This window comes from Caenorhabditis remanei, chromosome X (assembly GCF_010183535.1).
Source record: "Caenorhabditis remanei strain PX506 chromosome X, whole genome shotgun sequence".
Taxonomy (NCBI): domain Eukaryota; kingdom Metazoa; phylum Nematoda; class Chromadorea; order Rhabditida; family Rhabditidae; genus Caenorhabditis; species Caenorhabditis remanei.
In genome coordinates this window covers 21271746-21292888 of record NC_071333.1, presented here as the reverse complement: position 1 = coordinate 21292888, position 21143 = coordinate 21271746, and the positions used below count along the sequence as shown (strand labels likewise).

The 21143-nt window shown below is 40.0% G+C and overlaps 1 protein-coding gene across 1 annotated transcript; it reads left to right on the top strand.

Annotated features, from left to right (window-relative positions):
- Positions 1-4710: 4710 nt before the first annotated feature.
- GCK72_026258 (uncharacterized protein) lies at positions 4711-8093 on the top strand (the record flags this gene model as incomplete). The annotated part of the gene is made up of 11 exons (XM_053736779.1): positions 4711-4874; positions 4950-5162; positions 5233-5502; positions 5583-5912; positions 5963-6247; positions 6297-6591; positions 6640-6993; positions 7037-7210; positions 7260-7726; positions 7778-7993; positions 8051-8093. 11 exons carry the CDS (start codon positions 4711-4713, stop codon positions 8091-8093), a joined length of 2811 nt encoding a protein of 936 aa, XP_053580345.1.
- Between the last annotated feature and the right edge of the window lie 13050 nt (positions 8094-21143).

Genomic DNA, 21143 nt, shown 5'->3' with positions numbered 1-21143 from the left:
TTCCCAATGAGGCTAGACTCATTGTCAAAAATTTCATGGAGTCCAAAAGCCGAACTCCGTTATACTCGAGAAATACAAGTTTTGTTCCTTCCAAAATGATTTTTGGTTTTGCAGTGTTGCTTGCAATCATGTTTTCCAAAATGAACTGTGCGTCGTACCTGAAATGTGTACAAAAAGTTTTAATGTTAAAAATAGTCAAATTACCCTGAAGCGTTGTGTGCCACAACAACTCTTCCTCTGTGTTGATCCGCGAATAACCATTTTGTCATCTGAGATCCAACATTCACATGACGGTTCTCTAATGTGATGCATTCAATTATTTTTAGACGTCCATCTGGTGCACAATGTTGACATGTTTCACTTTTCAAACTCTGTAGACATTTTGGTATGTTAGATGAACACTTTGGACAGCAACGTAGAGCCACGAACAAGACGGGATGTTGTTGTCCTGTTGATTCATCGGCTCTACTCTGAAAATAAAAACAATGAACATTAAGTTTGTTGCTTAGTCTTACCTCAATATCAAAATAGACTCGTTTTCTTGTCAACTTCTTTTCATTCTTCACCGCTTTTGGCATATTACATTTATGTGGGTTCGTTCTTTTGCAATTACATCTGGAACACCACTTTGCTCCACATTGATGATCGTTCTTTCTTTTGTTTGTATAGTAAATACCATCACACTTCTTACAAACAGATGTGTAGTCGCATCGACTTTTACCTCCATTCGGTCCTGAAACTAAGTATTTGTGATTATCTACAAAACATGAGTTTTACCTTTAGCTATGTGGTTTTCGTAGCACTGGGTTGATCGAAACACAACAGTGCATTTTTCGCATTTCTTTTGTTCTCCTTCCTTCACAGCTGGGCAATTCCGGTTTTGAGATTTGGTAGAGGAAATAAGTGAAAATCAAAGGTATTTGGGTGAAATAGAAACGTAGAATGATGTCCACTACTCACTACTTGTGTTATTTATAGTTTTCACAAGCTCCGCCCCTTTTGTCGTTTCTATTATACGCAAAATGTCTTGAAAATGAGGGAAAATGGCACTTTGAGCATACTACGTTTTTTTTTCTGGTATCTACTAGTTTTCACTAGCTCCGCCCCTTTTCTTGTTTCTATTATGCGCAAAATGTCTTGAAAACGAGAGAAATGGCGTATTGAACCTAAAAAGCTGTTTTTCTGTTATCTACTGATAAATAATACTTCGTTTGTACCTTTTTGAATTTCTACATTACTCGTATTGTTATATAAATAGTTATGTCAAACAAAACCCAATAAAATTTGTATCATCGTCATCCGTTAATCACAATATCGGTTAAAATTAAACTGTTTACAAAACAAAGTCTATATTGAAAAGTGTTTCACGTGAATTCATATAGCACAGGCACATGAAGAGTAGACAAAACAACAATTTACATATCTGGTTATTTGAAATAATTCCAAACTAAAAATAACAATGAAACAAATTAAAACAAATACAATTAATTAAATGAGCAAACAAATAAATTGTCGGAAAATAAAATAATAAGTCAATAAAATGAATTAGTAATACAAAAAATAAATCAATTTAAAGTTGAAAATAAAGTTTAAAGAATAATAATTGAATAAGTTTCGCTAACATTAAGTGAAAATACAACAACAACAAAGCAAATAATATGAAAAATTCAATTATTGCACCGTAAGGTGGTTTTGGTGACGTCATCCCGGTGGTTGTGTTAAAAGCCCCATGATATGCCACCCCCTGTGTGTCCTAAAGACCCATCCCCACTTCTCTGAGATTAATGCAGGATGCGTTAGAACAGATCAGGGTGCGTTAGAACTGATCAGGATGCGTTAGAATAGATCAGGATGCGTTAGAACAGATCAGGATGTTTCAAAATAAGGCAGGATGCATTATAATAGCGCAGGATGCTCCAGAATATCGCAGGACAATTGAGATTAGTGCAGAATGCGTTAGAACAGATCAGGATGCGTTAGAATAAATCAGGATGTTTCAAAATAAGGCAGGATGCATTATAATAGCGCAGGATGCTCCAGAATATCGCAGGACAATTGAGATTAGTGCAGAATGCGTTAGAACAGATCAGGATGCGTTAGAATAAATCAGGATGTTTCAGAATGAGGCAGGATGCATTATATTAACGCAGGATGCTCTAGAATTGCGCAGGACAATTGAGATTGGTGCAGAATGCGTTAGAACAGATCAGGATGCGTTAGAACAGATCAGGATGTTTCAGAATGAGGCAGGATGCATTTTAATGGCGCAGGATGCTCCAGAATGGCGCAGGACAATTGAGATTAATGCAGGATGCGTTAGAACAGATCAGGGTGCGTTAGAACTGATTAGGATGCGTTAGAACAGATCAGGATGCGTTAGAACAGATCAGGGTGTTTCAGAATGAGGCAGGATGCATTATAATGGCGCAGGATGCTTCAGAATGGCGCAGGACAATTGAGATTGGTGCAGAATGCGTTAGAACAGATCAGGATGCGTTAGAACAGATCAGGATGTTTCAGAATGAGGCAGGATGCATTATTATGGCGCAGCATGCTCTAGAATGGCGCAGGACAATTGAGATTGGTGCAGAATGCGTTAGAACAGATCAGAATGCGTAAGAACAGATCAGGATGTTTCAGAATGAGTCAGGATGCATTATAATAGCGCAGGATGCTCCAGATTGGCGCAGGACAATTGAGATTGGTGCAGAATGCGTTAGAACAGATCAGAATGCGTTAGAACAAATCAGGATGCGTTAGAATAAATCAGGATCTTTCAGAATGAGGCAGGATGCATTATAATGGCGCAGGATGCTCCAGAATGGTGCAGGACATTTGAGATTGATGCAGGATGCGTTAGAACAGATCAGGGTGCGTTAGAGTAGATCAAGATGCGTTGGAATAAATCAGGATGTTTCAGAATGAGGCAGGATGCATTATAATGGCGCAGGATGCTCCAGAATGGTGCAGGACATTTGAGATTGATGCAGGATGCGTTAGAACAGATCAGGGTGCGTTAGAGTAGATCAAGATGCGTTGGAATAAATCAGGATGTTTCAGAATGAGGCAGGATGCATGATAATGGCGCAGGATGCTCCAGAATGGCGCGGGACAATTGAGATTGATGCGGGATGCGTTAGAACAGCGTCCTCGTCGTACCAAGGAAGACCACGTCGTGGTGGGTATCAGCAGCATCGACAATATTAAATTATGTTTTTTTTTGAATTTTATTTATTTCACGATTTTTTTCACGATTTTTTTCAGATTTGTTGTTTAATAAAAAACCATTTGCTGTGCGGAATATTTCGGTAAAAACTACATTTGAAACATTCTGTTCTTTCTTGGTTTAACTACCTGGAAATCATAACATGAAAACAGTAAAAATTAGAGATAAACGAAACATGAGACGGTATTCGACACCTTTAGATTCTAGGTGTATGGGAGGGGAAAACACTAAAACTATTAGGAACGAAAGACATGTAGGGAGAAAAGAGCAAAAATGAATAGAACCGGTGAGGCAAAAGAAACACCAGTGGGAATGAGAAGAGAAAACAAAGCGCTAAAATTGTGGTCTAATCACAAACATGCTTAAAATAACGTTTTTTATTTGATTCCGTTAAAATTTTTTCGAAAAAACGTTCAAATTTGTTTTTGAATTTTCACCTACCATAGGGGCTATTTTAAACGGAAGGGGCGGAGCCAAATGAAATAGGGACCAATGTGTCATTAGTTTTCTGGGTACCCACTATGTATAATACCAACCCAAAAAACCGGTTTCACTTTTTCTGTACATCGCCATGTTCGAGTTTCACCGAGAATGTGTTTTAAAATTTTCAGATTTAGTGACACTATTTCTGAAATCTGTTTCCGATACTCTAAAATTAACATGTTACGTTCATATCACCTCGATAAAAACTGCGTAATGAGCAAAAAAACGCAAAGTCGCACTTGAAGGCACGCCTAGGATTTATTCGTAAAAAGGTAGGTCTAGGATTTGACCTCTCGCGCGAAAACGGCGAATGCGTCCGAGGATCAGTCATTTTTCGTCGGAGAGACCGTTCTCGAAGGCGTTTCTCTCATTTTTTCTGGTTCTTCTCTCGTTTTTTGCTCATTTTCGAAGTTTCGCTAAGCGCTTTTCTGATTTTTCCGGCGATTCTGACTAGCATCCGCTGTTCTAGCTCTTTTCACCGCCTATTATTCAGAAAGCTTTTCTTTTCTTCAGAGTTTTCTATAGTAACATATAAAATCAGTTGTTGCTTAATTCTTTTTTTCACCCAGTTTTAGACGTTTTCACTTGCAGTTATTCGATTTCCGGCGATTTCTGTCTGTCACCAAACATTTTCGCTTTCGCTGTTCTTCTATCTGCCGAAAACCGCTTTATGGCAAGAAATTCCCTTCAAAAACATCATTGCTGCTCTATAATTTTGCTTCATACCGACTACTCAAATTTTTGCGTGTAGAATTTCTAATTGGATCATCGATTTTTCGTCGGAAATGATAATTTTTGTCCTAAACCATCTGAAAGTGTAGAATGTGTCTGCCACCGAGCAGCGATGTCTTTTTTTTGCATTCTAGGCATATTTCATTCTGTTCAAACCGAGACTTGATAATTTGTTCGTCTTTTTCTTGAAGCTTTGTCAGTTTTGCACCTGCAGTTAACTCGTTCAGGATCTTTTCTTAACTCTCACCTTTTTTTCAGCTTGACCTCTCATGGAGTCGAAACCACCGATTCCCGGACGGGACATGGAATCAACCCCACTTGCAAACGTCGCAATCAAACCAGAGAACTTTCATCTGGATTCTGGACTACGTTCAGCGAGAGTGGCCGAACGTTCGAATCGTCCGTGTGTTGCACAATTTGGAGAAGAGCTCAGGTTAGTGAATTTGATAGATTTTTCCATAATAGTTTCAAAGAACCAACAATTTATTGCCAATCCTTCTCTTTCCAGAAAGCAGTTTGATTGCTTGTCGGACGAAAGCAAAAAGCATGTTCTCCGCCCATACACCAGTACTCCCCCGGAAGAACTCGAACGTACGATGCAGCGGGTATCTGCCGCTCAACTCCTCAAGGACAACATTCACTATTCACCTCGTCCACAACTAAAAACTTCTCGCGTCGTGGAAAGCGCCTCGATCCGCAAAAAGGATGATTTTATAATGAGGTACGTGGCAAGAAAAGTAAAAAAGTTTTGATATGAAAGATGGGTTCATTGAAATGATGTGTTGTTGCAGTAGCATCCCGAAACACTGTGACTTGGTTCCGGATCCAAACTGCGAAATCATCGAACTACCGGAAAAACTTCATAATGTTGGACGCCTTGCTTCATATACAGCCGCTCGTGTCAGATCAGTAACTCTGTCCATCCGGACAAAGATAGAGCCACCTTCTCCCAATCTGGACATTACTCAACATGGTTCCATGACAAAACCCAGACATGTTTCAGCCCTCGAACACAAAAATGAAGACAGGGACTGCATCTTTCTCGGTTTTCGGCGGCCCAGGTAAGAAAGTTGAGAAATCAGTTTGACAGATTTAATATGAACGAAAACGAAACATTTAGAATAAAATGTATGTTTTGCAGCGAGCGAGAAGTTAGAGAAACAAGAAAGTTGCTCGACGAAGTCAAGTTAAACCGTCAAAAGGAAGACATGATGACTGCCAAACAAAAAATGGAAAAACTTCATAATGTTGGACTCTTTGCTCCATCTGCACAGGCTCGTGTCAAAACGGAAACTCCGTCGAAATCGAGAAAAAGATCGTCAACATCACGCAATCTGAGCACTATTCGGCATGATTCAATGTCGAAATCCAGACAAATTTCACTTGAGGAGTACAACTTTGATGACGACTGTGTCTTTCTCGATAACGACCAAGTTGATTCACATGCTCGAGAGAACAAGGACGTTCCAAGGTAAGAATCACTAGAAAATAAATTGGTTTAAGTAAAACTTTGTTTTACAGTACTAGTGGTATCCCACCAGCACGTCGTCGCCTCTCTACCACTCGGTGTGTCCCATGGGCTGTCAAAAGTGAGAATGCTCAAATCGATATTGATGCAGGATCACCACCACAAACTCCTATCCAAAAAGTCAGTCAAGTCTTACCCACGGCTGAAGACAACATGACGTGTATCAATTCACCGAGAATCACAGAAGAACGTGATGGTTCGTGCCCGTATATCTTCAACATCATTTCGGATTTTGAGAGAGACTCGGGCATCGATAATCGCTTGTCTTCTAACGAAATGTGAGTGTTCTCTTTTCCCATTACCTTTTTCGAACTCCAAATGTTTCAGGTCGACCCATAAATTTGACGGACGAGTCTTTACGGTGATTGGTATCGCATTCGAAGATATACGGTACTCGATGGGATGTATCAACTTTGTGAATCAGCTAGTGGTAAAGGTTCCCACTGGATGCCATGCAGCCAAAGTGGCACAAGAGGAAGGTGTGGAAGTTCCTGTGGAATATCAAAACATTCCTGGAATTCCGTTCAAAAAGCTTCATGGAGAAGATGCTCTCCAAAAGTATGGAGAAACCGATGAGCATCCGGAGGTTCCAGAACTTTGGCGAATTCAAGCAATTTTCAAGGTATAGTTCATATTCGTTTTTATTTTTAAATTTAAATCGTATTTATAGGGAGGGGCAAAAAAGGGTCGATTCGCCGTCTTGTTTGTTGGATGGAAGTCATTCCACATATTCGACCTCCCCATTGGACATCTCCGAAATCATGAGAAAACGCTCTACGAAATTGCGGAAACCAGAAACAAATATGTAGAGGTTCTAAAGAGACAGGTCTCCGACAAGAAGAAGAAAGCTCTAATTGAATTGGAACAATTTATGACTCCTGCTCTTCGAACTGATTGTTCCAATCGTTACTGGTTTCTTCAGGACCTCACATATTTTCATTCCAAGATCCAACAAGATAGTGGACAAGGAAATGTTCACTATATGTGTTTCACGGGACCAACTACACCCATTCCAAATTATACAGTGAGTTTTAGCTCAATTTTCCTTTGAAAAATCATGTTTTCAGTTTGTGACTCAGCACGTGATGCTGCATGACGTTCTCGTTCACTGCATCGAAAAAACTCGCATTCTTGACGACCTTTTCGATAATCATCTTCAAACGGCTCTTCGTACCAACAACACTTTCAAACTTGGAAAAACGCCATGCCAGACTCCACAGTCTTGCAAATGCAATCTTACCGTAAGTTACATTATTTAAAATCGATAAAAAATGAAACAATTGTTTTCAGTACGAAGCAATGCTCATTCACAATCACTTTGGGAAGAAGACCAAGCTATGTATTCCGGATAGAATGGGACGACTGCAGAAACTAGACGAACACACATTTGGTGATGAGTACGTAACTGTTGAGTGCTCGTCCGATTGTGGATGCACTCGCAACTGCCCCAGACGCCGCCTGCAAAACGGTGGCAAAAAGATGCTTGTGATTATGTGTGACGATGAGGCGAAAGGATTTGAACTGATTGCTGGCGAGAAAATCGAAGCAGGTGAATTGATTGGCGAACTGGCGGGTGAATTGTTCCTCGACCCGAACCAAGTGAAAGATCCGACTGGCTCTCCACTGGCTAAGAGATCAAAGCCTGACAATTCCAGCTCTTTGGATTGTACTTCGCAGTTGAAGTTGAACGACGGACCGCTCCACAAGACTTTTTCTATCTTTAGTCCTGATATGGCAATCATTTCACGTCGAATTGGGTAAGTGAAAAATCGAAGAAATTGGAGTAATAATGAATGTTTTTCTTACAGTAATGCCATGCGTTTCATTCAACACTCCGCTACTCCCAATGCAGTGTTTATCGAGACTCTCAGCCGTGTGCTCAAGAACCACCCGATCATTCCACGAATTGCTGTCTATGCCTCGAAGAACATTGCGATTGGTGAGAGGGTCACCGCATACTTTCATGATGACAGTCTTGCATCGGATACTCCAATGGACAACCCAGAAGAGTGGCGACAGTGCGAGTAAGTTTTAATACGTCCCATCAGGTTTGCTTGGGGTTTCAACTTTTTTCATTCCAGATGCCGCGTGGGGTGCCCAGACGTCTTGCCTCCATCTCCTTAGTCCATTTTGCTCCTCTTCTATCCACTCCGCTCCATTCATCACCTACCCAGTTTCATCTTCACACGATGTCCTTGTTTTATAATTTTGTTTCCCCCTCTGAACTCGTTCCCCATTTCTCCCGAGTTGTTTTATATACTTTTAAGCCCCCTTTTCCCATAGGTCCTGAGTACCTCCCATTTCTGCCATTTATGTATATGGTTTCTATGCTAATGTTTTATTTTTCGGAGATAACCTCGATGAATTTTGTCCGCTGTATTATTTCAAGTTCAAGGCAGAGTTAGAATTAAAACAATTGGTTCCCAACGGGTGCAAAAGTGTGCATGGGTCTCCTGTTTTCCAGTCAATTGAAATCGGGTGCAATCAGTGCAACGGTTTGGTATACAACTATTTCCGGTTTATTGGGTACCTTTTCCATTTCCTTAGGTCTGAACTCCGCTTGAAACCCAAAATTAATTTTGACCAATTTCTTGACTGGGTATTTAGTTTCGATATCCAGTCGACTTTCGCTCGATTTTATTCTAAATTTTGAAGTTTTGTACCTTGAGGAAACATTGGATATTGCTAAACAAATTGATAATGATGGTTACACAGTGGGTGAGCGAGAAACGTCCAGCAAACGTGGTTGAAAAAAGATTCCGCCGTCTTTGTAACATGAGGCTACGATAGAAGTTTTACTTGTACCAAAAAGTTTCCAAGACGAGGCCAATCCAGCGGTCAATCGAAAGATGAAAAATCCAATGTCCTCTTTTTTATTCTTGGCAACAATTTTAAAAGAGTTTTCCATTTTAACTGAATGTAGTTGTGAATTCATATTTTTCATCATGGGTTTGTTTCTGATTTTGTTTGTTATGATGGAAAGGTTGGTTGATATCATCTTGAAATTAAAACCTTTGTTTTCAACTTTTTTAAAAATGTATGCATTAATTATAGGATATATACTCACGCGCTTTCCGTTTGTTTTCCAAGAGAGCACATTTGGTAAAAAGTGATGTGTGGTACGAACGTGATAATGCCAGTTTTTTAAGTTCAATATTTCCATTTGTCCGTTGGGTTGCAAACCATAAAAGAAAATGTCGCTTGTGCGACTCGCGCATCATTCTCATCATCCTATTTCAAACGAGTTGCATTTTCAAAAGCAGGCAGAGTTGTTTATAATCACAACAAGTATTCCGAAGTGCACTTTTCGGAAAATATTATTTTCGCCTTATCTGAAAATTTCTGATATTATAGTTCACTACGGAATTCTACGGAATTTTCTACGGAATTTTCTACGGGAGTTTCTACGGAATTTTCCGTCTATACTGTTTTATTGAACGTGAGGCCTCATTCACTTGTTGTCCTCCTTCATAAAGCTTTCATTTGAACAACTTCTGCATTTCAAACTCTTGCATTTGAGCACTTTCTTCTCTGTAGTTTTTCTCATTGGTAAATTTTAATTCTGTTGTTTATTCCAAAATAACTAGCTCATGTATTTTAAATACGCTTATTTGCTTCTAAACTCTCACCCATCGCGATTGTTTTTAATCAATGTAATAAATCATAGGTCCTTAGAAAACTGAAAAGAAATAACAATGCGTAGTTTAATGTTCTATTAGAACGACATGTCGTTGTACTCTTTGAACTTTCTCTGAGACTATCACCATTTTAGAGGCTGATGTTCTATTTTTTGATAAACACCTGAAGTTTCGAGTCATCCTTGAAGAGGTGTCATTGTAATAGAGGTTTTACGGTATATTTGGTGTGAAGTATGGCCATAATGGTGTTGGTGCTGTAACGTGAATTATCATAACCTAGTCTAGGACGCCTTTTTTTCAGTTCTTCCTGTTATAGAATTCTTCAAAGCGTGGGCATGTTTATGTTTACTTTTATATCAAAATTCAAAATTTGTTTAATTTTTTGATAAACAAATGAGGCAGTTCGGGGTGTCATTCTAATAGAAGTTTTATGGTATATTTGGTGTGTAGTGAGGAGCACAACGGTGTCGGCATTGTGGCGAGAAATATCATGAAAGGGTTTCATGTTTTTCTGTTATTATGACATCAGCCAAAGTTTGTGCATGTTTGTGTTTACAATTGTTTCAAAATTCAAAATTTTTGACTTCACTTTTAACTCTCTACCAAGAGAAAGCAGTAATTACGAAATCTACACTCATGTGCTTTATGAGAGTTGAAAAAAAAACTAAACCGGAACTTCAAAAATGATTTGTAGTACAAAATAAATTTACTGGTTCATTAAAATCGTGTATTTTTTTCACTCAAAAGTTAACTCACATTGTTATTCAAACTCCCTGTTATAATCAGTGTGAAATATTCTTTCGTGGTCTGGGAATTGAATTGTGTACTTTTAAAAAAGTACAGCCGGCTTACATCTGATATCATCAACATCACTAGTCAAGACGTGCAACTCACAGCGGGATTTCATTTTACTAATATCTGAATAATACCTTTTTCTGACTTTGGCATTTGCACTAAATAAAGAAAAAAGTGCGTTGCACTTTTCAAAAAGTTGTGAATGCGTTTCTCATCACGACAAACATTCCCGTTGTGTATTTTTGGAGAAATATCATCTTGCATTTTTATGATATCTTCTGGACATTCGAGCAAATGGAATCATTGTTCCAACTACTGTAAGTTTTGAAGTTTCACATGTGTGACACTACTTTTATAAAAGTTTGATGTGTAATAATCAAACGATTTACAGGGAGAGTTTCTCGATGATGAAACTGTCACTTCTTTCACCGTTGGTGTAAAAGCAACTCAGTGCAAGATTGTGGCTATCGGTAGTGGGAACATCGAGTGAGTTCATTATTTAGGTAGTTGGATAAACTACAGCACTGAAGAACTAAGCATCATTATATCTATTTGGGAATCCACATAATATTTCAGATTGCACAGATACACAGATACAAATACATTTATGAACGAATATTTTGAATATTGATGATATTTTTCAGGGTTGGAATAATACACAAGCTCTACGTCAACAATGTTCGCGTTCCAATCAATCGAGATTATTTCGATGATTGATCTACATCTACAATGCGTTTTATTGTTATTTGGTCACTTTTGAAGTAATTTTCAAAAATCTGAATCATTTTGATTTCTATCGAAATGAAAAACAATTGAAACGAAATATATCAAAGAAACTCATTTCATTTTCGTTTATTTATTCATGTATTACTCTTTTATTTGATAGGCAAATTTAAACTGCGCTATGGTTTTCCTTTCAGTTACTGGAAGGTTTTTCACCATTATTTTTAGATGTATTTATTTTGCCAGTTCTTTTACGCAATTATACTTTTTTGTACGTCTCTTTTCCCCACAATAAACAAGACGTCAACCACAGCTGAATGCAGTTTTTACAGTTTTTTTTTTTTGTTAGTTTTTTTTTTCCAAAGTTGGGATCTGATCTCAAAAAGTGTCCATTTTTGAGAGCAGATCCTATTTTCAAGAAAAAAAAGATGTTTTTACAGTTCTGTTCACGGATCACCTAAAATTGACATATTCAAAAATTGTATATTTAATTCTTATCATCCTACAAATTCTGCCTATTTTCGAAAAAAAGGGACGTCCGCGGCTATTTATGAAACATCAAGCATCCTGTGTTGGCAATTGTTATTCTTGCTGACGTGTCGTTTTGCATAAAGAATAGATAAACGAAACGGAGAGAAACATGTTTTTTTAGTCAAATTAGAATTGAATTAGTTCTTATTTTCCCTCTCGATGCTTAACGGAATAGTGTCGTTTTCCTCCTTCTATTTTTTTGAAATTCTTATTGCTTTTTTCTGAATATTAGTACATTTTGACATTTTACTCTACCAGGTAAGTTTTTTTCTATATAAAAAAGGGTTATTTGAGTTTTTGTAGCCAAGGGAAAATGATTATTTTCAAATGTGTTCAAAAGTCAACTTTGATATTTTTCATCAAATTATTGTAAATGACTTATATTTTTGTACTCATTTGTTCACTTTTTATTGACTTCAGCTTCTGCATGTTTGTGAGTTGGTTTAAAGCAAAAACCAGCATGAGAAAGAAGAGTATCAATCAATAACGATTTATTTTCAGTGTGATTGTCCAGAAAGAAAAAGAAACAGAAGATTTGTGAATCAACAGCGTCGTTATCTCTGGATGGCAGTGACTGGAAAATCAATTATTGTGCCAAAACTGGAAAAAAAAGATGTGAAATGGATTTGAACTCCAAATCGTAGTTGTGCCAGTGATAGTCAGAGAAAGGAAGAATGGTACTTCATCATTTTTGACTGAAAAGGAAAGGGAGATAAGAAAATCAGAAAACTAGTAGATGAAAAGAGGACCGGGAATGCCAAAAAGGAAAACATGTAGAGAAGTAAATATATATATTTATTTATTTATTTATTTCATCGAAGGGTGAATACCACTTGCACGTGAAAATGAATTGATTTTAAGAGATACATGAAAGAGATGGTTAATAAATAGGAAAAGAAATAGATAACCGGGAATGGGAGCAAACGGGGAGTAGAACAGAAAGATAAAGAGGGGTGAAATAGTTAGAGTTATGGGCCTATTGACAAGGTAGCAGAAAAGGTAGCAAAAAACTATTTTGTGAGTATATATAAAAAAATAGTTTTTTGCATTTTCTGCTACCCTGTGAGTAGCTCCATCACTAATTGAAGTAAGACAAGAAATATAGTTAAATGACACGAATTGCTATTAGCTAGAACCATAAAAGTAAAGTAAAGTTAGTAATTTGTTGGATTTAGTGACAGGAAATGATTGAGATTGTATTTATATATTCTGCTCTTAAAGACAGCTGTGCTCGGTTTAACCGGAAACATCAAATCAGATAAAGAATTCCAACAACGGAGAACTCTATTAGAGAGTATTTGAGAAGATAATTTTGTCGAGTTCCTAGCTAACGATTTGAGAATCTATGCCGACGTAGTTTTGAATGGTCCAATAGTTCAAATATAGAGTCATCGATAATAATTTCTTTGGTGACCATTAGTTTATAGGTAAAAATCAAATCGATACACAGTCTCCGATGTTCGAGTGATTTTAGATCACATTCGTCAAGCGCCTCGAAATACGATGTATACGTCATATTGAATTTCTTATAAACTCTGAAAATAAAGGACTTCTGGACTGATTCCAGCATTATGATATTCTCCTTTAGAATAGGAGATGTGATCACAGTGCCGTATTCCAATAGTGGACGGATGTAAACAACATAATATTTGATGAATATTTTCCACGACGAATATTTTAAGACGGAAAAGAATATATTTATCCTTTGATGAGCTTTCCGAATAGTTACCGCATGATGATGAGTATAACTGAGTTGGCTGGAGAAGTGGATACCTAGGTCACGGACTGTGGACACAGCTGGTATATCCACTTTCATCTTCCACGTATAACACCATTTTTCCAAGATTCTCAAATCTGTATCAATTAACGTATTATATGGAGAATATAATTTTAGATCGTCAGCAAACAGCAAGTGGTTGCTTATGAATTCGGTTCCAATGCAGTTAATATATAGGAGAAACAGAGTTGGTCCAAGAACTGAGCCTTGAGGGACTCCTGATAACACTGGTCTTTCGGTTGATAGAGTTCCGTTCACCATAACTTGGAACCTTCTTTCAGAGATAAATGATTCAATCCACTTCCTCAATTTGTTTGATATTCCGAAATATTGTAATTTATGAATAAGTTTAGTAAAAGGAACTGTATCAAATGCCCGTTGGAAATCAATGTAAATACTGTGGGTGTCCAGTCCATTGAGCATATTCGAAATCAGTTTATTTTGATAAACAAGTAATTGAGACACAGTGCTTCTCCGATTTCGAAAACCGAACTGTCGTTTGGAAATTAGTTCAAATTCACATTCAGATAGATGATCCACAATGTGTTTCCTCACCGATTTCTCCATAACTTTGCAAATATTTGATGTGAGAGAAATCGGACGATAATTCGAGGGATCAGAACGGGAGCCCTTTTTGTGGAGTGGAAGAACTATGGCAGTTTTCCATAAGCTTGGTAATCTACCGACTCTATAGCTTTCATTGAATATGATTGTTAGAAGAAGAGCAAGAGAAGTGCAGGCCATCTTAAGAAATATAGAAGGAATGTTGTCTGGAGACGTGTTATTTCTGCTTTTCAATTTAGACAGTAATAGTTCGATTTGAGCCGGCGCGAATAAAATATCAGCACATGTGGTTTCTATTGGATTGTAAATTGTAAATAACCTGGTTTAAATAACATTCATTGAAAGAAGTAGAATTAACAAAAGGAATACATTAAAAAGAGAAAGACTAGATACATCCCTCATGAGACGGACTAGTAAAAATATGAAGGAGTTAAAAGCTTTCTGAAATTAAAAGAAAACCACATCCAGAAACCTGTCTGTTTTGAAGATTATCTTGTAGATGGTGACATTCTGGACGAGAGAACTTGTGTAGAAGCGGCTGCCAAGAACACCATGTTGCTATGCAAAGAGTTTATTAACACAATCTAACTAACTTACGTTTTTTTATGATCAGGGATAACTGCAGCCTTCTTCCATGGATGACCAACCACTGAAGAGCGAAAAGAATCACTGAAGATTAACAAAAAAGAAAAACCAGTTCATTTGGAGCATTTTTTAATGAGAAAAAATTGTGAGATGAGTTGAAAAACCACAAAAAAAAAGAAGTTTCCGTCGAAAATCACAATAACCGATGGAGCGATCAAGTCATTGTCATGTACAGGAGAAAAGGAAGAGAGAGAAGACATATTCTAAAGATCAAGAAAATATGTTTCAATTGATTTAATTTCATAAATGTCTATGTACTAGTCAAAAACTGAGTTATTAAAGAAACTTAACCTGTAATCACAAAATAAAGATTTACATCAATTTTTCCATCTTAACCGTGTAATATTTTCACTTACCGCCATTTTTGATTTTTAGGTTTTGAATTTTGATTTTTGTCCTAAACCTTCTGAAGTTAGGTTGCTCGACGAAGTGGCCCCGCCTCAACCCCATGTCCACGGAACCCCATGGAATCACAGAAGTCAAAGGAAATGAATATCCGCGTGGCAACCGTAAAACCTAATCCACATCATGAAACTCAAGCCTTCATAAGATTGAACTCTTTGATAATGTTTAGTTCTTGCTTTTGATAAAGCACGCGAGTAAAAACCGTATTTGTGTTGTAAGTTGTCTTTCCTTTACAGATCCGCAAGTCTGTTTCTGTCCTAAGTGATAGAAATAGATAACTTGGGGGCCGAACCAAATTAGTTGTAGTAGTAGAAGTCAGACGCTGGTGAAGGTGATAAGACCTGATCCGAGCTCCTTCTCTATTAGAACTATTTTTCAATCGGATCGTAGGTCCTTTTGGAAAAAACCCTCCCGTTGACTAAAACTCAACGGACGTATCTTTCATTCTCGGAGATCGAAGATCGAAGAGACTATAAAAAGTTTTGATTTACGGAGGTGTCGTTGCAGACGTCTGGAATGTCTGGGAACGGGAGTATGGAGATGCTGAGGACAGACAGCACCCAAAACAACTCGGAAGGAGTTACGGCCGGGAACTCTGCGTCTTCGCGTATGAGTGAGGTGAGCCTGCGGGAGAGACGCAAGTTGGTGAAAGGGTTCTCCGATTTTGTGGAGGCGTCGGGCCAAATGGAAAGCGATATTTTTGATGTGGTCAAGATGACTTGCCAAGGTACCGCGAGACAGTTGGAAGGATTGATTGCGCCGGTTAAGAAGTACGGTAAAGAGTTGCGCGAGCGATTCGATGAGCTTGGCGGAGAGAGGTGGACGTTGGAGATCATCGGATTGATGAGAGAAAATCAGGTGGAAACTGTAGAAGAGCTGCGAGAGCTCTGTGAAAGAGCGGCGCTAGTGCGAGGCGGCAGCGGGGAACAGGCTACGCCAAGCAGTGACGATATGAAAAAATTGCAGGAGGCGTGGACTAAGGAGAGAGAGGAGTTGTATGAGGAGCTGAATAAAGTGACGAAGGAGAAGGCGTTAGCTGATGAGACGGTGTCAAAGTTCCAGGTGGCGTTGAAAGAGGAGCGGGAGGCGCACGAGAAGTTGAAAGGTGTCTTCCAGAGACAGGAGGGTGAGACTCGAGGAGGGATACAGAATGATGAAATAAAAGAGATTCAGGTGCGCTCGCCGAGGCAAGACGCTGGAAAAAAGTCGTCAATCAGAAACTCGGAGGAGGATCTGTTGAAAACAGGTACGGAGTGGGAGCTATCGGAGAAAAGTAGAAGTTGGTGCGGGGACTTGAGAAGTGCCAAGGCAGCCAGCTGCAGCGCGGGGAATGCGGCTATGCAAGAGATGGTCTCATCTATGGGAAGAATGATGAAGGCATCGGCGTTGCCAGAGCCAAAAACGTTTGACGGTACTGGTGACTTCAAGGAGTTCCGGAGAGCCTTCCTGTTGAAGTACCAGCAGGTTACGGATGAGGACGATGAGTTAGTGGCGATATTGGAGGAGAGATACCGGAAGGGGGCAGCGAAGTCACTGTTCAAGTCACTGGAGGATAGGCATGAGCGACCGATTGCTGAGTTGTTCGTGGAGTTTGAGAGAAAACTCCGGAAGAGACAGGGGGATGCGAAGGCTGAGGCCTTGCATGAATTCGGGCGCCTTCAGAGGGCTCCGGGACAGAAGTTGTGGGAGTACCTGGTGGAGGTAGAGAAGTGGTCGAAAAAAACGTATCCCGAGGTCGAGAAAGCTACGTTGTCGCAGATGAGGACCACGAAGCTGATGAGGGCCACGGAGAATGATGATCTGCTACAGTCGGTACTGGTAGCTAAGCGGTTGGAGTTGCCTCTGAGAGATCAGTATGAGCATCTGAAGGATATCGTGCTGCAGAGGGAAAAAGAGAAAATGCGGAAACAGAAAGAAAGAGCGGGGGCAATGAAGAGTCTAGGAATCAGTGAGGGTCGTCGTGCGCCTGTCGATAGAAACCGCGGCGATCGGAAAGCTGTAGGAGAGGGAAAGAGTACGGGAACAAAGCTGAAGTGCTTCACCTGTGGAGGTGTTGGACACATGTCTCGGCAGTGCGTGTCAAAGAGAGTCGATAAAATTCAGACACACCCGGGGTGTTCTGACAAGAATGTGGGAGCGGAAACGGTAGAAATGGTGGAAATGTTGGGACAGAGGAGACGGGTGATCATTGACAGTGGAGCTGTCGTGTCGGTGATGTCGACTAGCGCTTTTGAAAAGTTGAAGTCGGGGTGTAAGAACTGGAAAAAGGAAGTGGAAGTGTTGGAGGAACCGACGTTTACATTTCTGGATGCCTCGAGGTCCGAGATGCCAGTCAAGGAGCAGATCAAGGTGCCTATGGTTGTCAGAGGACGGAAAGTAGGGGTGGTGTTCCAGTTGGTCGAGAATGAGAGGGAGGTGCTTCTGATAGGAACGAATGCTTTTGAGAGCATCGGGGTGAAGTTGAAGTGGAAAGCGGAAAGAGCAATTGCTCGAGCTGATGAGAAGCTGAGAATCCCGCCACAAAGTTGTGCGCGGGTAGCAGTAAAGGTGAATGCCGATTTGGGCGGTGAAAAAGTTGACAGCGGTGGTGTCGAATTGGAGAAATGAGCCATTGCTCATTAAGAAAAATGAGATACTGGGCATGGTGTCCCGTGATTGGGATGTGTGGAAAGAAGAGAAGACCAAAATGGTCAATATGATGGAGTTAGATAAGGGGGTTACATTGAAAGGTGAGGCGAGGGTGGAAGCAGTAGTGAAAATGTTGGAGGAGAATGGTACTATGTCGGGAGGTATGAGGGGACTGGTGGCAGAGTTTAGCGATGTGTTTGCTATCGAGGAGAACGAGCTGACACAGACGAACATGGTCGACTGTGCGATTGAGTTAGAGAAGCGGGAGCCAATCCGACAGAAGTGTAGACCAGTGCCGTTGGCACTCCAAGACAAGGTCAGGGGGATGTTGAAGAATATGGAGGCTCGGAAAGTGATCAAGAAGTGTAGGTCGCCCTGGGCGAGTCCGGTGGTGCTTGTGAAGAAAAAGGATGGGAGCATCAGGATGTGTGTGGATTACAGGAAGTTGAATACTGTGATCAAGTTGAATGCGCACCCGTTGCCGCATATTGAGTCTACGTTGCAGGCTTTGGGGAACAAGAAAGTGTTCACGACCTTGGATCTGATGACCGGATATTGGCAGATTCCCATGGAGGAGGAGTCTAAAGAGAAGACTGCGTTTGTGGTCCTGAATGAACAATACCAGTTTGAGGTGATGCCGTTTTTCGGGAAAGGAAGTGAGTAAGGGATCCGCCTTTCTCCTTCCTTTCTCGAGAGTTAGATAAATACAAGAAGAATACGACTGGGTTAGATATGATTTATTCAGTGAAAGCAGAAAGATATATATACGTTATTCAACCAAAACATATTACGTTGATTCATCCCAATACATTTGGCGATTCATCCCAATACATATATGACGTTTCTTCCCAATACATATATGACGTCATATACGAAATTTCCGTCGATAATATCGCCGATACTCCCGACGACGAAAGTAACGACAGCAGAAACAGAAGCGGCAGCAGCGAATGAGTAGTAGAATGCAGACGATTGTAATCACAATTGATAAAAGCCAGTGTTCCATAATAGAGCCAATGTAGTCAGTAATTTGATTCCAAATAGATGAGCAATATTCCATAATATCTGACCAAATAGTATTGGCACTGAGTAGCTCCTGAACTCGAACGAACTTCTGGGATAACGACTTGTTGAAAGTAGCCACGGTAGATAGTGAGCCATTGATAGTGAAGAAGAACTTCTTTGGACCACAATAACTAGAACAATTCTCGACGATGTTGACCTGGTTGGAGAATATTTGTAGTGTTGACGTTTCTCCATGGACTGAGCAATTGGCAAATGAAGTAAATGAAGAACATTCTATAGTAGAAATTATATGAGGGAAAGTAGTGGACTTACAGAAGACCATTATTTGACCTCCTGTACTGCAAGAGTGGCAACCAGTTACTACTGCTTTCTTGATTTCACAATTATCCTCCTTGACTACACGATGGATGGTGTAATTTGTCAGTTGAAGTTGCATTGATAAGAGTCCAGATGAAGTTGTCCGTGTTTTGACTTTGTTATCCTCGTGTTGAAGAGTGATTGAACCTTCCACAGCAGTATTGTTGATAGCGTTCCTTATCATGATTTCCTCAATATCCAATACTAGACAATCACATTTCAGTACAGTTCCTTGCGGAATACAATTACAAACATCTTCGTCGAAGATGCAGTTGAAGTTGGTGGCATCTTCAGCAGTTGAGCATTGTACTTCACTCAGAGTACCTTTGAGTGGTCTTCCCGCTTCTGCTGGCTGTGAGAGGGAGTAGGAGATACCGGAAGGACCATCCAAGTTGATTCGTCTCAAGAACAAGGCTCCGTGAATGGGACTCGGTGGAGTGGAGAAACCAGTGATGACTAGTGACATGTTGTTTTCAAGTTGAAGTGGGATTCCGTGGTCAATGTAATGGACGGTAGTGATGTTGTTGATTGTGACACTAATTTCCAGTTTAGTGTTCCAGGTGGGGCACTGAAAAATCTCGTAGATCGAAAACGATAAGGGTTCAGCGCTGATTCTTGAGAAAAGACAGGAAGGAGTGCAAGAACCGCAATCACAGGTGACACAGCCGCAACTCCGGTAGCATCTCGAAAAACCAGGACCATCCATGGCAATTGCAGGAAACTCAGCTACTCCATCTTCTGGTTGGAGATCTTCGCATTTGGATCCTGTGCAGCTACCCATACCTGCACATCGGTGAGAGTAGAAGTGGTTGATCTTGATCTGCCTTGTGAAGTGATGGCTTCTTTCGTTGCATTCCGAGACGATGGCGTTGGCCTTGATTTTAATCTTTGTTATCACTTCGTTGATGTTGTTGGAAATAGAAAAACATCCGACTTGAGCGTTGGGGCGAATGTGCAGTGAGACGATTTTGTTTAGGTGGCAGATGTTACTGTCAGCTGAGAGTGTACAAACATCGTCTGTACTTTGAATTGAGGCGATTTCGTTGCATCCAAGACATTTTTGAGCCATGAATAGAAGAACAATGATCATTGGAGCAAGTGGACGATTGGGACGGAAGTACCTTGAAACAAGTCGAATCAATAAGAGCATTGACTGGATGCCTTTTTCGATGTAGTTGAAAATGCATTGAAGAACGAGAAAACAGTTGATCCATCCGTGAATTCCGAAGAATAATACAAGTAGTTTGAGTCGGAGTTCTGAATCTGCTGGAACGTCGTATCTGGGGCTCTTGTGAATTTCCTGTTGAAGTGGTAGAGGTGTCGGTTGAAATTGGAGCGGGAGACGGAGATGAGTCAGCATCAGCATGTTGAATGTCCGTGGTGGTTGTACTTTCCAGCGGAAATAGAAGTTTGAATGGATACTCCACAATTCGTTTTGTCCGTCCATTTTTGACAATTGCAGATCTTTCCTTGATTTCCAAAACTTTTGCGAGCGGCCAAGTAGTTGATTTGGTAGAAGGTTGGTTGATAAGCACGATATCGCCGACTTGTGGTTGGTAGGTTGATGTCTTTCCTTGGTGGTGGAAGAAGTCCTTGCGGGCTTGAAGAACGCTGATGTAATCTTGGTGCCATTTCCGTTTGAAATCTTCAGTCACGGATGAAAGACGATCCCAATCTTCGGCCAGTGATCGTTTTGTCCAAGGAAGATCATCGAAGTCTTGAGGTGTTTTCAAGATAAGTAATTGATCAGTTGTCATTCGTCCATGAGGGAAGATGAAGTCCGTTGGTGTGAGTGGTTCGATGTTTTCATCGGCAGATTGATACCTCAATGGTCGCATGTTGATGACACTGACACATTCCGTGAGGATGGTACGGAAGTCATCTAATTCGAACAAAGTTGTTGAAGAGCCGGCACGAAGTAGAGCTCTTTTGATGAGTGAGACTATTCTCTCATACACGGAACCTTCCCAGGGAGAGTGAGGCGTTAGAAAGTGGATGGCAGGAAATGTTGTTGAATCGATGTTGTTGACATTTGTAGACATCGTGTTCTTCACATGATTGAAGACGGCTCCCAATAGTTGGAAT